At 42.0% G+C, this 17,303-nt stretch overlaps 1 protein-coding gene across 1 annotated transcript in view; it reads left to right on the top strand.

Annotated features, from left to right (window-relative positions):
* Positions 1–17,303, top strand: part of podn (podocan) — a 43,486-nt gene that overhangs the window by 10,778 nt on the left and 15,405 nt on the right. The window contains exons 5-7 of the mRNA XM_051932718.1: positions 10,872–10,981; positions 11,427–11,583; positions 16,097–16,212. Coding sequence (XP_051788678.1) covers positions 10,872–10,981; positions 11,427–11,583; positions 16,097–16,212 — 383 coding nt within the window. The remainder of the gene's footprint in view (positions 1–10,871; positions 10,982–11,426; positions 11,584–16,096; positions 16,213–17,303) is intronic.

Here is a 17,303-nt window from a genome sequence, read left to right as displayed (position 1 = left end):
ATTACCTCACGAGCAGACAGTGTGGCCCCCTAGTGGAAGTGAACAGGAACACAGCTGTCTGTGAGTTTACTGCTCACCACTAACAGTCCACATAACTTGAGCACTTTATTTAACGTAAATTCATGGGAAGGAATTATGCTCCTTAGTGACTAGATAGATAGATAGATAGATAGATAGATAGATATGAAAGGCACTATATAATAGATAGATAGAGATGTGCAAGGTACTATATAGATAGATAGATAAATATGAAAGGCAATATATAATAGATAGATAGAGATAGATGTGTAAGGCACTATATAGATAGATAGATAGAGATGTGCAAGGCACTATATAATAGATAGATAGATATGAAAGGCACTATATAATAGATAGATAGATAGAGATGTGCAAGGCACTAGATAGATAGATAGATAGATAGATAGATAGATAGATAGATAGATAGATAAATATGAAAGGCAATATATAATAGGTAGATAGAGATAGATGTGTATTGGCCCTAGTGTGTGCTTGGTGTGTGGGTGTGTTTGTGTGTGTCCTGCAGTGGGTTGGCACCCTGCCCGGGATTGGTTCCTTCCTTGTGCCCTGTGTTGGCTCCAGCAGACCCCCGTGACCCTGTGTTCGGATTCAGCGGGTTGGAAAATGGATGGATGGATGTGTAAGGCACTATATAGATAGATAGATAGATATGAATGGCACTATATAATAGATAGATAGATACTTTATCAGTCCCAAGGGGAAATTCACATACTCCAGCAGCAGCATACTGATAAAAAACAATATTGAATTAAAGACTAAAGAGTTGAAGTGGAACACATCAGACAGGAGACTTAATCCCCACTAGATACTCGCCCTCTCTGTGAAGGTAAGTCATTATTACACACTACTGCACAGACAAGCAATGTGGCCCCCTAATAGTCAAAGAGGTGAACAAGAATGTCACAAGCCGTCTACTAAAGCAGATGGCCTGCTAGTAGTTTGGGACCGACCAGGACTGAGGAGGTAATAATATAATATAGGGTGGAGTGGTGGCTCTGAGGCTAAGGATCTGTGCTGGTATCCAGAAGGTTACTGGTTTCGAATCTCCATCACTGCCAAAAGAGATTGTACTCTGCTGCGCCCTTGAGCAAGACCCTTAACCTGTAATTGCTCCGGGGGCGCTGTACAATGGCTGACCCTGCGCTGTGACCCCAAGGGGTATACAGGTTCCTCCCTGTGTGGATAGCGCTTTGAGTACTGAGAAAAGCGCTATATAAATGTAATGAATTATTATTATTATACAGAAAAACTAAGTAATTTCCTTCGGGATTAATAAAGTTTAAAATAATAATAATACTAATAAAAAAATAAATAAAATAATAAGAGAGGCACAAGAGAGGCATATATTCATAAAAAAAGGTAATTTTACTATTCCAGGACAGAAAAAAAACAGTTGCTGATGTAAATGGTTGCACAAAAAAAAAAAAAATCTATGACAAAACAAATCTAATTATGAATTATTATCTAATTATGTCTGGAGATGATCCTGTTCAGTGGATACAGTGGATTGTCCATGATTGACAGGAGTCTGCTCAGCGCCCGTCGCTCTGCCACAGATGTCAAACTGTCCAGACAGAGGAGCAGCTTCAACGACAGACTGCTGTCACCGTCCTGCTCCACTGACAGACTGAGGAGATCGTTCCTCACCCACACTATGCGACTCTTCAATTCCAACATTAACATTATACAAAGTTATTGTCTGTCTGTATACCTGCATTATTATCACTCTTTATTTTAATATTGTTCTTTATCATTATGCTGCTGCTGGAGTATGAGAATTTCCCCTTGGGATTAATAAAGTATGCCTTTCATATTTATCTATCTGCCTATATAGTACCTTGCACATCTCTATCTATCTATCTATCTATCTATCTATCTATCTATCTATCTATCTATCTATCTATCTATCTATCTATCTAATACACACTACTTCATAGACGAGCAATGTGGCCCCCTAGTGGCCAAAGCATTGAACAGGAACACAACTGTCTGAGTTTACTGCTCACCACTGACAGTCAACGTAACCCAAGTTCTTTATTTAATGTAAATTCATGGGGAGGAATTACGCCCCCTTGTGGCTAAAGAGTTGAAGTAGAACACATCAGACAGGAGCTTTCATCCCCATTACCGACCCTCTCTATGACGCTAAGTGTATTCATTACTACACAGACAAGCGATGTGTGGCCAAATCGTTAAACAAGAACCCAACTGTCTGTGTGTTTACTGCTCACCCCTGACAGACCATATGACCTAAGTATTTTATTAAATGTTACTTCACAGGCAGGGATTATGCCCCCTAGTGGCTAAAGTGTTGAATTGGAGCACATCACACAGGAGATGAATGCCCCCCACCACCGTGTCTCTCTATAACCCTGAGTACATTCCTGAAAAACACTTCACAGGTAAGCACTGTGGCTCTCTAGTGGCCAAAAAGTTGAACTGAAACACTGCTGTCTATAGGTTTACTGCTCACCAGTAGTCTCACAGGACCAGATGGGATTCTAAAATGAGAACACTCGTCTGGGGACCACCAATTCGTTCAAAAGTGTGTAGCGAATGGTGGCAAAATCCTGCGCTGCAAAGGCTCCGCCCACGGGAGTCTTCCTAAAATGCCTGCCCACGATTCCTCCAGTCCGTGTGTTTCAGACTGCTGCTGGGGTTTCAGGGAGAAAGCAAAAGTAAATGAAGAAAAGGCCTGACACTGAGAGAGAGAGAATAACAAGCTAAATGTGCTGCTATCAGTTGTGGAGGTCAGTAGCACGAGAGAACTGGAGTTTAGGAACTCATTTGCATGTTGTAACGAGTGACCGTGGAGACAGACAGACAGACAGACAGACAGACAGACAGACAGACAGACAGACAGACAGACAGACAGACAGACAGACAGACAGACGGACGGACGAGCACACAAGCTGACCACCACAGCTACTCGGCTCCACACGTTTGAGATGTGCTTGTTGTCTGCTGAGATATCTTTCTGTCATTTTAATTGTTGCTTCACGATGTGACATCACGACAGCAAGTCGGGTTTTGAGAAGCATTGTGGTCTGTGGATACACCGCATGTTAAAACGCTGATGCTATCCTGTCACGGCCTGTTTGCATTTCCTATTAGACCCTCAGGTTCAATTTCTGGAGTTACAGTGGTGTGAAAAACTATTTGCCCCCTTCCTGATTTCTTATTCTTTTGCATGTTTGTCACACAAAATGTTTCTGATCATCAAACACATTTAACCATTAGTCAAATATAACACAAGTAAACACAAAATGCAGTTTTTAAATGATGGTGTTTATTATTTAGGGAGAAAAAAAATCCAAACCTACATGGCCCTGTGTGAAAAAGTAATTGCCCCCCTGTTAAAAAATAACCTAACTGTGGTGTATCACACCTGAGTTCAATTTCCGTAGCCACCCCCAGGACTGATTACTGCCACACCTGTTTCAATCAAGAAATCACTTAAATAGGAGCTGCCTGACACAGAGAAGTAGACCAAAAGCACCTCAAAAGCTAGACATCATGCCAAGATCCAAAGAAATTCAGGAACAAATGAGAACAGAAGTAATTGAGATCTATCAGTCTGGTAAAGGTTATAAAGCCATTTCTAAAGCTTTGGGACTCCAGCGAACCACAGTGAGAGCCATTATCCACAAATGGCAAAAACATGGAACAGTGGTGAACCTTCCCAGGAGTGGCCGGCCGACCAAAATTACCCCAAGAGCGCAGAGACGACTCATCCGAGAGGTCACAAAAGACCCCAGGACAACGTCTAAAGAACTGCAGGCCTCACTTGCCTCAATTAAGGTCAGTGTTCACGACTCCACCATAAGAAAGAGACTGGGCAAAAACGGCCTGCATGGCAGATTTCCAAGACGCAAACCACTGTTAAGCAAAAAGAACATTAGGGCTCGTCTCAATTTTGCTAAGAAACATCTCAATGATTGCCAAGAATTTTGGGAAAATACCTTGTGGACTGATGAGTCAAAAGTTGAACTTTTTGGAAGGCAAATGTCCCGTTACATCTGGCGTAAAAGGAACACAGCATTTCAGAAAAAGAACATCATACCAACAGTAAAATATGGTGGTGGTAGTGTGATGGTCTGGGGTTGTTTTGCTGCTTCAGGACCTGGAAGGCTTGCTGTGATAGATGGAACCATGAATTCTACTGTCTACCAAAAAATCCTGAAGGAGAATGTCCGGCCATCTGTTCGTCAACTCAAGCTGAAGCGATCTTGGGTGCTGCAACAGGACAATGACCCAAAACACACCAGCAAATCCACCTCTGAATGGCTGAAGAAAAACAAAATGAAGACTTTGGAGTGGCCTAGTCAAAGTCCTGACCTGAATCCAATTGAGATGCTATGGCATGACCTTAAAAAGGCGGTTCATGCTAGAAAACCCTCAAATAAAGCTGAATTACAACAATTTTGCAAAGATGAGTGGGCCAAAATTCCTCCAGAGCGCTGTAAAAGACTCCTTGCAAGTTATCGCAAACGCTTGATTGCAGTTATTGCTGCTAAGGGTGGCCCAACCAGTTATTAGGTTCAGGGGGCAATTACTTTTTCACACAGGGCCATGTAGGTTTGGATTTTTTTTTCTCCCTAAATAATAAAAACCATCATTTACAAACTGCATTTTGTGTTTACTTGTGTTATATTTGACTAATGGTTAAATGTGTTTGATGATCAGAAACATTTTGTGTGACAAACATGCAAAAGAATAAGAAATCAGGAAGGGGGCAAATAGTTTTTCACACCACTGTATCTCTGCAGACGTGCAGTCAGAAGGTGGACTCTGTGCAGCCTCATCTGTGCGTCTACTGGTGTCGTTTGGTAGATTTGTTGATTCGGGTGTTTTGAGTCCTGAAATCCGCATCTTGTCACGGTCCATTCTGCTAATGGCCATCTTTTTGTCGGATTGTGACACCCCGTTTGCTTCAATTATTCTTTTACAGTTTGTATCGTCACAGATAAAGCTGCCAGTAATTTCAGTCTGTCATCAACTCCAATGCAACTGTCCATTGTTATTCAGTTGTCCTGTTGTGACGACCATCATAAGTGAACAGCGGAGAGCCCACACGGCGGCGATAACACGTCATTCACGTGTGCTGCACATCCATCGAGGTCCTCAGCGGCCAGCGTATTATCTGGTGTTCTAGAACGGCTTTCCTCTTGTGTCAGGTTATGTTTATTTTTAACACGTGAATGTGCATCCTGCACGTGTGTGTGTGTGTAGTAGTTACAACTTACAATGTATTTATTTTGATTTTGTCAGAAGTTTTAAAGTGTTTTCTTATTATTTACAGCGTACCCGTGAATCTGCTTTCTTTTAGCATTCAGTATCATTTGCACCCGTGTTCACACTGCTTGTCATAGTATTTGAATACAATTAAAGGGGCAAACTCCACAGAAAGACGTGAATTAAAAAGGAAGTGAAGCACTTTTATAGTTAATGCAAAAAACACACATTTCTGAATTCCTTTTACATGTGAGGTAGCAGTTTGCCAAAAACACAATAAAGAGGAGAAAAAAAAAACAACTAATGAAACAACCGAGACCACTAATTTAAAAAAAAAAAAACGGTTATTTGACTGCCACAGTGGTACCCCAGGACTGTTGAGACCCCTGGAACTGAACCACAACAAACAAAGAAGTTCAGTACAGTTTAATATAGTGTAGTGTAGTAAAGTAGAGTACAGTGTAGTAGAGTGTGGTGTAGTGTAGTGTAGTATAATGTAGTAGAGTGTAGTGTGGAATAGTAGAGTATAGTGTAGTACGGTGTAGTATAGCATAGTATAGTGTACTGTAGTATACTGCAGTGTAGCATAGTATGGTAGAGTGTTGTGTAGTGTAGTAGAGTGTTGTGTAATATAGTGTAGTATACTATAGTAGAGTGTAGTGTAGTAGAGTCTTGTGTAGTGCAGTGTAGTACAACATAGTATAGTGTTGTAGTACAGTATAATGTAGTGTAGTAAAGTGTGGTATGATGTACTGTAGTATATTGTAGTACAGTATAATGTAGTAGAGCACAGTGTGGTATAGTAGAGTATAGTGTAGTATGGTGTAGTATAGTATAGAGTATTGTAGTTTACTGTAGTGTAGCATAGTATAGTATTGTGTAGTGTAGTGTGGTATAGTAGAGTGTTGTGTAATATGGTGTAGTGTAGTATAGCATATTATAGTGTACCATAGTATACTGTAGTGTAGCATAGTATAGTATTGTGTTGTGTAGTGTAGTAGAGTGTTGTGTAATATAGTGTAGTATATACTGTAGTAGAGTGTAGTGTAGTAGAGTCTTGTGTAGTACAGCATAGTATAGTATAGTGTTGTAGTACAGTATAATGTAGTGTAGTAAAGTGTGGTATGATGTACTGTAGTATAGTGTAGTGTAGTATAATATAGTAGAGTACAATGTGGTATAGTGTAGTATGATGTAGTATAGCATAGTACAGTGTACTGTAGTATACTGTAGTGTAGCATAGTATGGTAGAGTGTTGTGTAGTGTAGTAGAGAGTTGTGTATTGTATTAGAGTGTTGTGTAATAGAGTGTAGTATACTATAATAGTGTAGTGTAGTAGAGTCTTGTGTAGTACAGTGCAGTATAGTATAGTGTTGTAGTACAGTATAATGTAGTATAGTAAAGTGTGGTATGATGTACTGTAGTATAGTGTAGTAGATTATAGTGTGGTGTAGTATAATGTAGTAGAGTGTGGTACAGTATAGTGTTGGTGTAGTATACTATAGTGTGGTATAGTAGAATAGAGTGTAATAGAGTATAGTGTAGTATAGTACAGCATAGTGTAGTAGACTTTGGTGGGTTGGCACCCTGCCCGAGATTTGTTTCCTGCCTTGCACCCTGTGTTGGCTGGGATTGGCTCCAGCAGACCCCCGTGACCCTGTGTTAGGATATAGCGGGTTGAATAAGGGATGGATGGATGGATTTTTTCCCTTATCCTGCTGCTGTGCTGAGCCGCTTCAGGTCAGAAAACGTTTGTCTGATTTTCTCTGTAGAAGAGAAAGTGACCAACGTTAGAAATGTCTGACATGAGAGCACCGCCAGGCCAGGTCAGGTCATTCAACAAACTGCCGTGGATCGTGAAGACCAAGCCAGTAGGCCTTCTGATTAATCAAAATGACTGCATCTTAATGTGACGCCTCTAGCCTGCTGCTTGCCCGGTGTGGGTGCTAAAAACGCGTTTCCCACAGAAACCCATGCTGCCCACCTTGAGAAGTCAAGTGAACGCCTTGAAGCTGTGGGCAGACCTGGCGCAAACAGACCCAGACAATAGTGGTCAGAGCCCTCAAGACGAGGCCTCCGTCCATGCTGTTGACTCCGTCCATGCTGTTGACCGGACAATAGATGCTTTGAGATGCCCTTACGCCCCACCGGGCTGGGGTGCTGAGGTGGTCCGCCGGTCCTTCTACTAGATTGCCCTACTTTTGCACACCGTACTCCCCTACCCGTTGCCATCAGCATTCTGCTGGAATGTGTATCTGGTTAATTCCCTCTAATCTTCTTTAAACAAGGTATGACACATGAAACTAAATGAAAACAATGGATAATCCAGTTTCCAATAAATTAGAGCAAGCCGCGCCGTGGCCTGCCAGCTGTCACCGAGAGGCTTGGGGCGGAATAATCCTCACTCGGGCCAAAGCTGCTTTGGTCATTGCAGGCGTCCCCAGCGTCCCGCAGACAGCCGCTCCTCCATAAAGCTGCAGGACGCAGAGAATCTGATAGAAACTGGGAAAAACCGGTGCAGCAGGCAGAAAGGAGAGGCTGGGGGCAGGTATGGAGGGCACTGGTGCGCCACGCTCCTCAATGCCAAGTCCATCCATTTTTGAAACACTCTGATCCAGGGCAGAGTCATGAAAGATGATGGTGTCTACCTCAGCAATCATGGGGGGGTACAAGACAAGATGCATGCCCATTGCATGGCAAAACACACACACACACACTCATCAGGGGCCAGTATATCGTCTCCAATCCCCCTAACCCACACGTCTTCAGAGGAAACTACTTTAGCGTCAGCCCCACTACTTAGTAAATAATGGATTAATTAAACAATTAGAACACCTGGAAAAGTAGAATGAAAATCCATCCATCCATTTTCCAACCCGCTGAATCCAAACACAGGGTCACAGGGGTCTGCTGGAGCCAATCCCAGCCAACACAGGGCACAAGGCAGGAACCAATCCCAGGCAGGGTGCCAACCCACCGCAGGACACACACAAACACACCAAGCATACACTAGGGCCAATTTAGAATCACCAATCCACCTAACCTGCATGTCTTTGGACTGTGGGAGGAAACCCACGCAGACACGGGGAAACATGCAAACTCCACGCAGGGAGGACCCAGGAAGTGAACCCAGGTCCCCAGATCTCCCAACTTCGAGGCAGCAGCGCTACCCACTGCGCCACACATTTTTCCCATATATACAGTACATCAGGAAAGTATTCACAGCACATCACTTTTTCCACATTTTGTTATGCTACAGCCTTATTCCAAAATGGATTAAATTCATTTTTTTCCTCAGAATTCTACACACAACATCCCATAATGACAACGTGAAAAAAGTTTACTTGAAGTTTTTGCAAATTTATTAAAAATAAAAAAATTGAGAAACCACATGTACATAAGTATTCACAGCCTTTGCCGTGAAGCTCAAAATTGAGCTCAGGTGCATCCTGTTTCCCCTGATCATCCTTGAGATGTTTCTGCAGCTTCATTGGAGTCCACCTGTGGTAAATTCAGTTGACTGGACATGATTTGGAAAGGCACACACCTGTCTATAGAAGGTCCCACAGCTGACAGTTCATGTCAGAGCACAAACCAAGCATGAAGTCAAAGGAATTGTCTGTAGACCTCCGAGACAGGATTGTCACGAGGCACAAATCTGGGGAAGGTTACAGAAACATTTCTGCTGCTTTGTAGGTCCCAATGAGCACAGTGGCCTCCATCATCCGTAAGTGGAAGAAGTTCAAAACCACCAGGACTCTTCCTAGAGCTGTCCGGCCATCTAAACTGAGCGATCGGGAGAGAAGGGCCTTAGTCAGGGAGGTGACCAAGAACCCAATGGTCACTCTGTCAGAGCTCCAGAGGTCCTCTGTGGAGAGAGGAGAAGCTTCCAGAAGGACAACCATCTCTGCAGCAATCCACCAATCAGGTCTGTATGGTAGAGTGGCCAGACGGAAGCCACTCCTTAGTAAAAGGCACATGGCAGCCCGCCTGGAGTTTGCCAAAAGGCACCTGAAGGACTCTCAGACCATGAGAAAGAAAATTCTTTGGTCTGATGAGACAAAGATTGAACTCTTTGGTGTGAATGCCAGGCATCACGTTTGGAGGAAACCAGGCACCGCTCATCACCATGCCAATACCATCCCTACAGTGAAGAATGGTGGTGGCAGCATCATGCTGTGGGACTGGGAGACTAGTCAGGATAAAGGGAAAGATGACTGCAGCAATGTACAGAGACATCCTGGATGAAAACCTGCTCCAGAGCGCTCTTGACCTCAGACTGGGTCGACGGTTTATCTTTCAGCAGGACAACGACCCTAAGCACACAGCCAAGATATCAAAGGAGTGGCTTCTGGACAACTCTGTGAATGTCCTTGAGTGGCCCAGCCAGAGCCCAGACTTGAATCTGATTGAACATCTCTGGAGATCTTAAAATGGCTGTGCACCGACGCTTCCCATCCAACCTGATGGAGCTTGAGAGGTGCTGCAAAGAGGAATGGGAGAAACTGGCCAAGGACAGGTGTGCCAAGCTTGTGGCATCATATTCAAAAAGACTTGAGGCTGGAATTGCTGCCAAAGGGGCATCGACAAAGTATTGAGCAAAGGCTGTGAATACTTATGGACATGGGATTTCTCAGTTTTTTTATTGTTAATAAATTTGCAAAAACCTCAAGTAAACTTTTTTCAAGTTGTCATTATGGGGTGTTGTGTGTAGAATTCTGTGGAAAAAAATGAATTTAATCCATCTTGGAATAAGGCTGTAACATAACAAAATGTGGAAAAAGTGATGTGCTGTGAATACTTTCTGGATGCACTGTAGTAGTACATTTTAATATATATATATACATACAGTATCTCACTAAAGTGAGTACACCCCTCACATTTTTGTAAATATTTTATTATATCTTTTCCTGGGACAACACTGAAGATATAACACAATGACACAATGTACAGTAGTCCGTGTACAGCTTGTATAACGTTGTAAATTTGCTGTCCCCTCACAATAACTCAACACACAGCCATTAATATCTAAACCGCTGGCAACAAAAGTGAGTACACCACTAAGTCACAAAGGTCCAAATTGTGCCCAAAGTATTTTGTGTGGCCACCATTGTTTTCCAGCACTGCCTTAACTCTCTTGGGCATGGAGTTCACACGAGCTTCACAGGTCGCCACTGGAATCCTCTCCCACTCCTCCATGACGACATGACGGAGCTGGTGGATGTTAGAGACCCTACGCTCCTCTACCTGCCCCACAGATGCTCAATAGGGTTTAGGTCTGGAGACCTGCTTTGTCACTCAGTGCCACCGCCCGAAGGCCCCATTCACTTTCTGTTTGTTATTTTTAATGTTGTTTGGTCACATAGAGCCTGACATGGTCCCCCCAACCTAGACCCCCAGTACTTGTAGCAGAAGCTCAGGGTCACAGAGTGAGGTGGGGGTCAGGATTGAACATGCAGCCGCTTGCCTCAGAGTCCACTCCCTTAAGCTGCCATTGTGTCCCACTTCTTTCTTCTAGATGGTCTGCCGCTCGTTTTGTAAAACGAGATGTCTGAAGATGTCTCTGATCTCAAGTTTCTGTGTTCTCCTTTTCCCAGCTCACTGCTCCACCTCGCTTCCTTCCACCTTCGCTCATCAGTGTCGACTTTGCAGTTAACCAGCTCACCAAGGTTTATCTTCACACCTTTGGACAGAAGGCAGGCCTCAAGTAAGAACTTCAGCCTGGGCAGTACTTGGTGGGGTCTCTTTGTCCTGTTCGCCCTGTTTGTCCTGTCAGGTGTGCAGCTGAGGCACGGCATGGTGGGTGAGGTCTGTGCCCAGGGTGCCACTGTCTGCGTAGTTCTCCATTGGTTTCCTCCCTCATTCCTGTTTAACAGTAAGTCTAATGGCGCTGGGCTGCGGGGTCTTGTTCCTCTGCTTTTACCAGCAAAATGAAAACTTGAGAGAAGCTGGTCAGTTAAGTAATGGAGACGTGGGTGAATGTTTTCACATTATTATTTTTCATCTTGATCACCAGATGGACTGGTGTCCCTTCCAGGGTTGGTGCCTGACGATTGGCTCAGTGGCCAGCCCTGAATTGGACTAAGCGGGTGTAGATGATGGCTGAATGGATGTTTTAACATAACTCCAGTTTGTTTTGTACGCTTCCCAAGGTCGGTGTATCTGCACAACAATAAACTGACAGACGCCGGCCTACCCGATCATGTCTTCAATGGATCTGACAACATCGAGACGCTGATCATGTCGAGCAACTTCCTGAAGTACGTGCCCAAGAACCTGCCAGTCTCCCTGAACAAGCTGCACCTTAAGGTAATAATGGCCCCTTCTGCTGGTTCATTGAGGCCAGCTCTTCAGCTCTAACGTTGACCATGACGGTGCTGCCTGAGGACCGAGCAACTAATGAGAATACGGGCTTAGAGGACTGTGGAATCCTCATTGTCACATGTACAGAGGCCAGTGAAATTCTTATTTGCATGTTCTAATAATGTCATCACTCTCCAGGGCCATCATTAGTGTTAGATACTGTAGGTATGAGAGGTGACATATGATAGATGTGAAAGGTGCTATATAATACACTATAGGGTCGTTACTGTCACGTGAATGGAGTTCAATGAAATTGTTATCTGCATGTGCTAACCATCTTGCAACACGTCACCATTCTCCAGTGCTAATAGGGTCCTTATTGTCCCAGGTGTAAAGTCCAGTCAAGTTCTTACCTGCATGTGCTACTCAACCTGCAACACGTTTTCACTCTCCAGCACCACGATCAGTGAATTGAATAATGTTAACTTGAAACTTTTGTCTTCCTTAAATGAAAAATCTCAGAGAATTGACATTAAAATGTTTTGATTGTGTTGATGCTACAAGAACTGGCATTGCTTGGTGGGTGCGAAATACCATTAGAGAGGGCAGAGGGTCAAAAGGGGCAGGAAAGCTAAAATCAACTAAGTGGCCATGGCCAGACAACGTTAGTGTTAAAGTGCAGAAGGACATTAGTGAGAACAAATCTATCTATCTATCTATCTATCTATCTATCTATCTATCTATCTATCTATCTATCTATCTATCTATCTATCTATCTATCTATCTATCTATCTATGACAGATAGATAGATAGATAGATAATTGAAAGGCACTATATGACAGATAGATAGATAGATAGATATAGTGCCTTTCAATTATCTATCTATCTATCTATCTATCTATCTATCTATCTATCTATCTATCTATCTATCTATCTATCTATCTGTCATATAGTGCCTTTCAATTATCTATCTATCTATCTATCTATCTATCTATCTATCTATCTATCTATCTATCTATCTATCTATCTATCTATCTATCTATCTGTCTGTCTGTCTGTCTGTCTGTCTGTCTGTCTGTCTGTCTGTCTGTCTGATAGATAGATAGATAGATAGAGCCATTCCTATCTATCTATCTATCTATCTATCTATCTATCTATCTATCTATCTATCTATCTATCTATCTATCTATCTATCTATCTATCTATGACAGATAGATAGATAGATAGATAATATAAAGGCACTATATGACAGATAGATAGATAGATAGATATAGTGCCTTTCAATTATCTATCTATCTATCTATCTATCTATCTATCTATCTATCTATCTATCTATCTATCTATCTATCTATCTATCTATCTATCTATCTATCTATCTATCTGTCATATAGTGCCTTTCAATTATCTATCTATCTATCTATCTATCTATCTATCTATCTATCTATCTATCTATCTATCTGTCTGTCTGTCTGTCTGTCTGTCTGTCTGTCTGTCTGTCTGTCTGTCTGTCTGTCTGTCTGTCTGATAGATAGATAGATAGAGCCATTCCTATCTATCTATCTATCTATCTATCTATCTATCTATCTATCTATCTATCTATCTATCTATCTATCTATCTATCTATCTGTCTGTCTGTCTGTCTGTCTGTCTGTCTGATAGATAGATAGATAGAGCAATTCCTATCTATCTATCTATCTATCTATCTATCTATCTATCTATCTATCTATCTATCTATCTATCTATCTGTCTGTCTGTCTGTCTGTCTGTCTGTCTGTCTGTCTGTCTGTCTGTCTGTCTGTCTGTCTGTCTGTCTGTCTGATAGATAGATAGATAGAGCCATTCCTATCTATCTATCTATCTATCTATCTATCTATCTATCTATCTATCTATCTATGACAGATAGATAGATAGATAGATAATTGAAAGGCACTATATGACAGATAGATAGATAGATAGATATAGTGCCTTTCAATTATCTATCTATCTATCTATCTATCTATCTATCTATCTATCTATCTATCTATCTATCTATCTATCTATCTGTCATATAGTGCCTTTCAATTATCTATCTATCTATCTATCTATCTATCTATCTATCTATCTATCTATCTATCTATCTATCTATCTATCTATCTATCTATCTATCTATCTGTCTGTCTGTCTGTCTGTCTGTCTGTCTGTCTGTCTGTCTGTCTGTCTGATAGATAGATAGATAGAGCCATTCCTATCTATCTATCTATCTATCTATCTATCTATCTATCTGTCTGTCTGTCTGTCTGTCTGTCTGTCTGTCTGTCTGATAGATAGATAGATAGAGCCATTCCTATCTATCTATCTATCTATCTATCTATCTATCTATCTATCTATCTATCTATCTATCTATCTATCTATCTATCTGTCTGTCTGTCTGTCTGTCTGTCTGTCTGTCTGATAGATAGATAGATAGAGCCATTCCTGTCTGTCTGTCTGTCTGTCTGATAGATAGATAGAGCCATTCCTATCTATCTATCTATCTATCTATCTATCTATCTATCTATCTATCTATCTATCTATCTATCTATCTATCTATCTATCTATCTATCTATCTATCTATCTATCTATCTATCTATCTATCTATCTATCTATCTATAATTCAAAGGTTTCATGTGCCTGACTCTATCAGTCAGCCAAGAAAAGTAAACCAATTGAAAGGAAGTAAAATGGCTGTGCACTGGCCTAACAGAGGCCGGTATCGTCCCACAATGATTATCACCTTGAAGAATAATGGTGGATCGAACGGCTTGGATTTTATTTATAAAAAAGCTGATTAAAAGTTCACGGGACTCTGGTGTACTCTGAGGGGAGCTGCTGACAGGTAGATTGAAGAGAGTGTTTATGTTGCCAAACAGCACCTTAGGTTTTGAAGAAGCATTTGCAATTAAACAAGATTAAGAAAAACAGAATCCACTTTTGCTGAAACAGCATTTAAAGAACAGTGAGAGCAGGACGATGAAGATTCTATGGTCTGATGAAACAAAAATGGATCTTCTTTGGGCAGAACTCTTAGCTGTATGTCTGGAGATGCTGATCATCACCAGTGTAATGCCATAGTGGTGGTCGCGTCATGCTATGGGAGTGCAGGGACAGGGACGCTGATCAGAATTAGAGGAAGGATGGATGGAACCAAACACAGAGAGCCAGTTGGCAGGACCAGTGATGATTTAGGGGTGTCACCTCAAAGGGGATACATTTTTGTGTGATCAATTATTTTGTGTTTTATATTTGTAATAATTTAGATCTCTTTTTACTTTGACATTAAAGAGTCTTTTCCTGTTGATCAGTTTCAAAAAAGCTAAATTCAAACAAGAAAACGTGAGAACTTCTAAGGGAGAACACTTTTGATGTAATTGCCTAGAAAATGTCCTGCCATTGTGCTCACTATAAAAGTCACCTAAAATACTTTAAATTAGAAGAGATCATTGAAATGCATGAAAAAGTGAAGATAGATAGTTAGATACTTTATTAATCCCCAAGGGGAAATTCACATACTCCAGCAGCAGCATACTGAAAAAAAATATTAAATTAAAGATTGTTAATAATGCAGGTAAAACAGACAATAACTTTGTATAATGTTAACGTTTACCCCCCCGGGTGGAACTGAAGAGTCGCATAGTGTGGGAGAGGAACGATCTCCTCAGTCTGTCACTGAAGCTGCTCCTCTGTCTGGAGATGATCCTGTTCAATGGATGCAGTGGATTCTCCATGACTGACAGAAGTCTGCTCAGCGCCCGTCGCTCTGCCACAGATGTCAAACTGTCCAGCTCCATGCCTACAATACAGCCTGCCTTCCTTACCCGTTTGTCCAGTCGTGAGGTGTCCTTCTTCTTAATGCTGCCTCCCCAGCACACCACCGCATAGAAGAGGACACTCGCCACAACCGTCTGATAGAACATCTGCAGCATCTTATTGCAGATGTTGAAGGACGCCAGCCTTCTAAGAGAGTATAGTCTATATAGTATAACAAAGGCACTATCTCACTCTTTATATAAATTATGTAATTTAAGTCTGTCCAGTTTTCACTAGAGAACTACTTAACGGATTTAGATGAGGTTTCTTTCTAGAATTTGCTTGAACATTCTGGTTGATTTTGCGACTTCTCTCATCATGCTAAGAATCATAGTTTGCTTGCAGGAGCGATATACTCACGCTAATCCGAAACAGAGGCTGTGGGCTGAGGGGGAGGCGTGACTTAAGGAGTGGGTAGCCGGGCAGGGCATCCCCTCACTCTCACGCCAGCCTCCGTTCAACTCGGTCTTCCTCTGCGTTTTGGAGTGTTTCTCGCCTTTGCTTAGCTAGCAATACCTGTTTGTTTATTGGTTTTTAAAGTTTGTCCTGTTTCACTACTACACGGGTGGAGCCGCAGGGGATGGCTAGTATTGAATAAACCTTCACTATGAAAGGCACTATATGAAGGTTTTGTTGACTATGAATGTCTGATCCGTCGCGCCCCTAACACAATGTCACTTTTATATTTTTACAGAGTAATAGGCTGGAAAAAATCCCCAAGGGGGCTTTCACACACTTGTCTGAGCTGCGAGAGCTGTACCTGCAAAACAACCTACTAACCAATGATGGGATGGACAATGAGACATTCATGTAAGTGACCTTCCACCGCGAAATGAGTGAGTGACCTTTGCAGTACTGCGAGCCATGGAAGCAGAATGCGACCCACAGCTCATTGATGACAGCACCCACCATGTAAGAGCCATCCGCCCGTTTCTGAACCCCCCTAATTCAGAGTGACACTGGGCACAAAACAGCAAACAGCCTTGGATGGGATGCCGTTCACTAATACGGGGCCAATTTAGAGTTCCTAGTTAACCTAAAAAAGTGATTGGGATGCGCTTTTCCAGAGAGAAATGGAGTTAAAATATGTGTTGTCACAAAAATTGCTTGACAAAAGCCAAAAAAGCTTTGGGGCAGCCACCTGTATGTTGTTCCCTGGCTGCAAATGGTTATTAAAGGCGTAAACAATGTTTATAAGACCAAAACAGAACTGGACTCCTGTATCAAAGATGGCGGCTTTAAAGACCAGTGGCCTCATGTACAAAATGTTGCGTACTCCCGTTTCCACGCTCAAATCACGATGTATAAAACCTAAACTTAGCGTAAAGTCACACACATTTTCACAGTAACTCCAACTCTGGCATTCGCAAGTTCTTTGCTTGGTTTTGCAAACTGGCGGCACCCAGCATCAAAGCAGTGCTACTGTTCCTGTGTGGTTACCCTTTCTTTTTTAGATCCACATCCCTGACGCGACTTCATCATATACACTGAAACTAACTGCATATTGTTTATTAGTGTAATGCATCTGATTGTAATTAACCTGTAACAATATAATGATCCAGGGAATAGCCAAAGTATTCCAAATACCATAACTGCTTTAGCGTTGTTACTCTCACTGCACCTTCTTCTTTCAGCTGCTCCCTTTGCATCATCTTTTTCCGTATTACTCTCACTGCACCACTCGAAGTTTTTATATCACTGTATCTGAGTGTGAATCACAGATCTACAACAGCTGATCGGAAAGAGAATTATCGGTATACAGTAACAAGCACATGCTGCCTCAGCCAGTCTATTTGAACTGCTCTCAAACAGCAAACACTTCAGAGTCTTTCCTGTACGGACCTCGCGGTTCAGAAACAGTTTCATCCCAAGAACTCTAAACGCACTCAGTCAGTCCATCA

This window comes from Erpetoichthys calabaricus, chromosome 10 (genome assembly GCF_900747795.2).
Source record: "Erpetoichthys calabaricus chromosome 10, fErpCal1.3, whole genome shotgun sequence".
Classification (NCBI taxonomy): Eukaryota; Metazoa; Chordata; class Cladistia; order Polypteriformes; family Polypteridae; genus Erpetoichthys; species Erpetoichthys calabaricus.
This window is presented reverse-complemented; position numbering and strand designations above follow the sequence as displayed.